The sequence below is a fragment of the Triticum dicoccoides genome, chromosome 7B (assembly GCF_002162155.2).
Source record: "Triticum dicoccoides isolate Atlit2015 ecotype Zavitan chromosome 7B, WEW_v2.0, whole genome shotgun sequence".
Taxonomy (NCBI): domain Eukaryota; kingdom Viridiplantae; phylum Streptophyta; class Magnoliopsida; order Poales; family Poaceae; genus Triticum; species Triticum dicoccoides.
In genome coordinates this window covers 696,492,207-696,498,612 of record NC_041393.1, presented here as the reverse complement: position 1 = coordinate 696,498,612, position 6,406 = coordinate 696,492,207, and the positions used below count along the sequence as shown (strand labels likewise).

The 6,406-nt window shown below is 42.1% G+C and overlaps 1 protein-coding gene across 1 annotated transcript; it reads right to left on the bottom strand.

Annotated features, from left to right (window-relative positions):
- Positions 1-355: 355 nt before the first annotated feature.
- LOC119339431 lies at positions 356-2,137 on the bottom strand. Its single transcript, XM_037611495.1, has 3 exons — positions 2,097-2,137; positions 1,608-1,952; positions 356-1,055 (listed from the first exon to the last, which is right to left on the bottom strand). The coding sequence occupies exons 1-3, from the start codon at positions 2,135-2,137 to the stop codon at positions 797-799; spliced, it is 645 nt and encodes a 214-aa protein (XP_037467392.1). The 3' UTR covers positions 356-796.
- Between the last annotated feature and the right edge of the window lie 4,269 nt (positions 2,138-6,406).

Below are 6,406 nucleotides of genomic sequence, written 5' to 3'. Positions count from 1 at the left end.
AACAAGTACACATGCTTCCACATTGCTGTCGCCTAACTTAATGGTATCAAGCGCTAGAAGGTACAAAGTGTTGCGTCGACTAGAAGAATACTTCAGCGGTCCATGATCCTTTTGGTAGCGCAGATACTCTGGCGGTAGTATATCTCTTGCATCTGTAGCCCATCGCTTGAGCACATGCTTCGCAGGGAGCTCATGCAATTTCAGGTGTATCATGACCTGAACATTAGCAGTCAAAAAATACATCAATTTTTTAGTGATTTTCATCCATGCCCATCTAGAGAAAGTGATTGTAAGTAAGGAAGAGGATCTGGGGCGCCTAGGCTGCAAACCATTCCATAGTGCTCGAATGTCCCACACTCGCACTTGAACTCATCAGCTGACTCGCTCACGGAGATCACAAACTCATTCTTGCACCACTTTTCCCTCGACTGAAATTTGATGTGCCTAGTAATGTACTCCAAACCCGGCTTGACTTTTACTAGATCATACAACCCACGTTCATACAGCACTTTACCAAAATTTTCAAACATTGTCCTGGTATAAACCTACGATGCATGTACCTCATTTGGGATATTTTGCTTCAGGACAACCGCATCAAAATGAAATCAGTTTCCATAAGCATCTTCTTATTGTAACAACAGCAATGCAACATCACCCAAATACGCAGAGACATATTCGAACTTACTAGTTTTGTCCTTTTCTCTTGGTAACTTTCTTCTGAGTCACGGTCAAATTGCATTTTTCTCATACTGCCTGATGAACAAGTGCATGGGGCACCCTAGTGGTACATACCCTTTCAGTAGGTGGTTTGCACTCTCGCTTCTCTGCCTGTACAATCTCCTGCATGCATTTTTTCCGGTGTACATTCAGACGGTCTCCCAGGAATACATATTGTAAAACTCGTATCCTTCTTCGACAGAATCAAACTAGTCCCAATCGATGGATTGACAACCTTTCCTGATTTTTTATCGACATATGCACGGACAGAAGCTTCGAGGGCAGACATCCTTGAAGGGCTCGGCTCCCTCTCATCCTCTGCCTTCCCAACTCTGACCCTGCAAGCAATGGCACACCAAGTAGTCAGAAATCAAGTTCAACGAGGAACAACAAATTAAGTGGTGACGATGGTTTTTACTTCCCAATACATGAAACGGGGGATGGATACGGTGCTCCAAAACACTTGGTGTTATACATAAAAAATCAACGAATAGTCATGGGATAATAATTACCGAACATGTTTATGTGGCTATACAATTATCAGAACAGATTCAGAAAATCTTCATTTCAACAAACAAAAAAACGGCAGATGGCGGTGTCCATCCAGTGTGCAAAAATCATCCATTTTTATGAACTGATGCATTAGCCATGACATAACATGTTTTTTCTTTTTAATCTAAATATGATCGTTCCTATCGCGCTGCCCTCCCATGTTGCTACTACAATATAGTTTATTTTTTCAGGTTTTTGCAATGCTCATACTGGTTACTAATTTCAGTTTGGATGAATAGCATTTTGAACAAATCAGCAAAAATTGAGAAGCATATATTTGAGGAAAAAATCACCAACAAAAAACGAAACTGTTTCATGCTGATAAATAACAATATCACCTCCTGGTCCAAGAAGATTGACTAGCATTGGTTACTCCCACGCCCTCCTCGTCTGCATCCTGGTCCGCGACATCAGACGAAATATTTGAATCGCCTATCTCGCAGGAATCACCCATCCCTTCGCCGCCAAGATCATACGAGCCGCAGACCTCCCTCCCAGTGCGCACTGTTTCACCAATATCCTCGCCCCCTTCGTAATCCATGCGGCTTCCAGCTAGTCCTATCGGCACAGAAGAAATCAGGTCCTCCTTCGCATCGCCAGTTCCATTCGTGTCACCCTCAACTAGTTGTGCGCCGGCAACTAGATCTCTTAAGACAACTCCGGCATCAAAACGCGGTACAAGCCTGCACAGAGAAACGAGAACCACCCAGATCTGAGTTTAGAAGAACAAGATGGGAGGAAACTTGAATCCAAATCGACTTCCAGCTCCAATCCAAACCCACTAGCAGGAAACTAGGCGATAAATAGGAATTTTTTCAGAAGATTACCCTGCTCCAGATTCCTCGATGAAGAACTCCATGCCTTCCATGGCGAGAATCAGCAATCACCCAGGTTTTTTTTTTGAAGGCAAACTAGGGATTTTATTCAAAGTTCACAACGTCCGGGATACACGCAATCTCCGAAAGAACCCCTAGCCACACATGGCGACCCACTGCGAGAGACGCAGCTCCCTTGACAAGCAAGTGGGCCTCAAAATTATTATCTCTACTTTCTAAACAAAAATCAACAGAAGAAAAGGCATTACAGCTTGTGTGGATCTCACGAAGGATAGGAGCATAAGCAGGAACCCCCGGCGATCTAATGTTTGAAATCACTTCAGCACAATCCGTGGCAATGGTGAGATCCTAAAGATTTAAATCCCGGGCTAGAGCTAGTGCTTCGCTGCATGCATGAGCTTCGAGACTTGCCGGGTCAGTGAGGCCATCGAAAACCGTTGCAGAAGCACCAAGAAACTTGCCAAATCTGTCACGACACACAACTCCTGCTGCTCCTTTGTCTCCTAAGGTTGACAACCCCCCATCACAATTTAACTTTGAGGACTCGCCCTGGGGTGGTAGCCACATCTTTGCTCGTTGCCGGTTCACTCGTATGACAGCAGTCGAGGGTTTTATCGTGTTCGCTAACTCCAGCTCCTCCAGAAATCTGTTTACGAACGACATAGTGGAGAGCGGGCTCTGAAACTCCTCTTCGTGTATAGCTTTCCTCCTGGCCCACCAGATCGCCCACATGGTCACTAGAATTTGAGCTAGGTCTCGTTGGTTTGTGTTCTCAAACAGCCAGAACAGCCATAGTCTCGCATCTTCGGTTTGATTTGATATCATATGCTCAACCAACTCATCATCCTCCAGAGCCCAAACACACCTTGCCATGCGGCAACTCAAAAGCGAGTGGCACCATGTATCCTCCATTGCTCCGCATATAGAGCAGGCGGGGGACTCTGCCATATGTCTTTCATGTCTCACCAGGCCGGTAGGGATAGAAGTATGCGCCAACCGCCATACAAAAACTCTTATCTTTGATGGGACCTTCACCTTCCATAGCTGAGACCATGAGTTTTTGTCCGCCGCAACGTTAGAATGACCCGGGCGATGCACAAGCCAATCCTCTCGTTGTGTTTTGATGGCGCAAATCATCCTGTAAGCTGACCGGACCGAAAAGATCCCTCTCTTGTCGTAGTGCCACGCCCAAAAGTCCTCCTGTTGCCTGGTACTGAGCGGTATGTTGAGAATCGCTTCTACATCAGCAGGGATGAAATGCTCAGATAAAACTGTTGAAACGTTTGACTCTCCACCTACATCTATGTGGGTGATGTAAAGGTGGGCCGGACATCCCGACCTCACAACCTTCCCTCTTTTCCTCTTCTTCACGATGCCTTTTGGGTTCTGCACATCATATGTCTCCTCCTTGTTTGTTTTTGGCTTGCCATATTTCCCACAAACCAAGAGGACTATGCTTACAGTGTCGTCTTTAATTGTTTTTCTGTATTCCAGCCTCATCCCAAACCCATGTCTGAGTGCATATTGCATGTAGTGATCATAAGCTTCCTCATAAGTATCAAACTTCATCGTTTCATCAGGAGGCTTCGGTGTGCAGTATGCCTTGGTGTTTTTGTCTCCCTGATCAGCATTTTCTCCTCCTGTTTCTGGACTCGCTGGCTCGCTGACTGAATGATCAAAGAAGCTTTCCCTCCCCCCTATGCTGCTAGTTGTTGGTTCTTTGCTTGTCTCTCGGACCATTGGGTTGCTTATAGATGTAGCCCATGTACTGCTTTCGAAGTTGTTAGTTTGTGTTATATTTCTGCATGCCAAAACTTGTGGTAACTGGTACTCCACTTGCCTGGTAAAGTTTGCATGCAGTAAGATGTTTTTGTAGTTGTAAACTGAAAGCATGTAATTGTGATACAGATTGCATGATAATTCTTCTGTAGTAAGTGTGGTAATTGTACATAAATTCATGGTAACTTGTGTTGCATTAAGCTTGGTGATTGTGAACTGATGCATGGTGAATGTGGTAGTTGTAAATAACATAGTTGGTAATTGCAATTCAAGTATGATGGTAACAAGTCCGTGAATAAAAATGTGGTACCATGATAAATGTTTAACCTTCGTCTGTTTTGTTGATGTTTGCAGAACCAAAGCTTGTCCTGTGTGCATATTCACACTGTTGGTTTGTCCCCACACCACTCATCGTGATTTCCACATTACCCCTGTTGTCATGCTCCATTTTTTTGTGTTGCAGCACCTGCTAGCATATATAATTGCATCCATCAATTCCACACTTACAAGCAATTTTGATTATTTTTTCACAACAACTATAATTTTTCTTTTTCTGCACTGATTACTTCTTTTTTATAATAGGTATCATTTTGGGAGTAACCAGTGTATGGGAGTACGATAGCGATAGTTCCTATCAACCTCATTTCATCAACATCATTTCTTATCAAAAATTTCTGGTGGCAACAATGTAAATCAACACATGGTATTCTTGTAGTGTTTTAGCACCTTTGGTTCTGAGTTTTCCTGGTAAATTGTAATGAATTAGCATGATAACTTGTTCTGTCATGGGTTTGTTCAATAGAAAAAGGATCTTTTTTATGTTGAATAAGTGTTAAAGGATGCTGATTACTCAATGCACACACTTTGGTAATCTATATTGACGCGAAATGGTAACTCAGTTATTGATGAGAGTTCTAACATGCTTCAAAAAAGATAGCTTAATAGATTGTTGATGATAACCTATATGGATTTATGATGGTGACTCAACGATGAGGTAACTCAATGATGTAATCTGTAGGTAGGAACATGGATTAATTTTACCAACCTTTTGGCTTTAAAAAGGCAAATTTATTCAATCTTTGTTGATAACCTGACTGAATTTGAACGGTAACTCAATTACAACGGAGGTATTACACACATGCAGTAAAAGGGCTACCTTTTTCTGCATCTTTTTGGCTTTGTTCTCTAGTTCTTGTTGTCCTTTTCCAATGTATTTTTTTCCTTGATTTTGTTGGTATGAAATGTAAATGCAGCATGTGTATAGAGGTTGAATCACTTACCTGCTTGATTTTTTTGCCTGATTATGGCGAAATTCAGACAAACTGGGGTACTTGTTCCCGCAGCTTGTGGCAACCCTTGTGATGTTGATGTGGTACACCAGGCCCCTCTCTCAAATCCTTGTGTTTGGTAGTGTTTTTCATGGGTTCTTTTGGTGGATCAGATCTGGGGCGCAGGTCGTCGGCGATGGAGGCGCGTCGGGGAGAGAGGAGAACAGATCGGGGCAGGTGGTTGTTTCTTGCGATAGAGGTAAGAAACTAGGTTTTGTGGTGGTAAGTCACGTGTGGGGGGAGGTGGGACAGAGGGGCTATGTTTATTGTCTTGGGCCTCATGCGCTGCACGTGCTGGGCCTCGCGAAAGAAGGCTCGGTCATCGTGGGTGGCTATAGCGAAGCGGGTCGCGCGGGAGGGACGCGGGTGGACGATCGTGCGGATCTGATGTTTAGCGTCCTGCCGACTGGTGGTTAGTCGCGTCCATAAAATTTATATAGTTCTCATATATTGAATAAATAAAAAAATATTTTCAATTTAGTTTTTTCTAATATTATCAGCAACAAGAGTAGAGAATTCGTTAGGTTGAATGATGCAAAAATCATTGATGTGGAGGTGACCGTGGGGTAAGTACGATTTTTGACAATGGTTGTATAGTGGCATACAGATATTTGACGATGATGGCATCACACTTTGAATGGTATGGAAGTTTATTTAACTTCGGGAAGATTTCAATGTGATCAGAAGTTAATATTTTCTTTAACAATATTTTTATACCTTTTTTTGTTAAATTATAATTATTTACAGTGTCATAATTCAGCATATGTATAAGTCTAAGTTTTTTTTTTTGTTTCGCGATAGATAATGGTCCTTTCGTTAACTCCGGTTTAGTAGTGTTGAGTTTTTTTTTAATATATGAGAGAATGCGGCAGACCAATTTTGTTGAAGTCAAAATAATTATATACTTTCTTTGTTTAAAAAATAATTAAGTTATCATATTTGCATTTTTACCATTATAATTTGATAAGTTTGTAACTGATAGAAATCAATATTATGAATTATTTTTTATCAAAAATATACTAATACTATTTGCATATAAGTAACCTATAAACTCCTGAAGACCACAAACTATTCCCGCAACAAAAGACCACAAACTATATTTTTTCGCCTTTTCTTTTTTGTTATGTGGTGGTTTGCCTGGTCCAATATTGAAAGACTCAGCACGAACGGTAGAGAGCACATTCCCAGCACGGG

What these genes read in the sequence shown, in the direction of transcription:
- LOC119339431 (XM_037611495.1), bottom strand. Translation starts at nt 2,137, where the DNA reads ATGGAAGGCATGGAGTTCTTCATCGAGGAATCTGGAGCAGG. An exon ending in ATCGAGGAATCTGGAGCAGG is followed by an intron (nt 1,953 to 2,096) that starts GTAATCTTCTGA and finishes TTCTCTGTGCAG; the next exon opens with GCTTGTACCGCGTTTTGATG. An exon ending in CAATCTTCTTGGACCAGGAG is followed by an intron (nt 1,056 to 1,607) that starts GTGATATTGTTA and finishes CATTGCTTGCAG; the next exon opens with GGTCAGAGTTGGGAAGGCAG.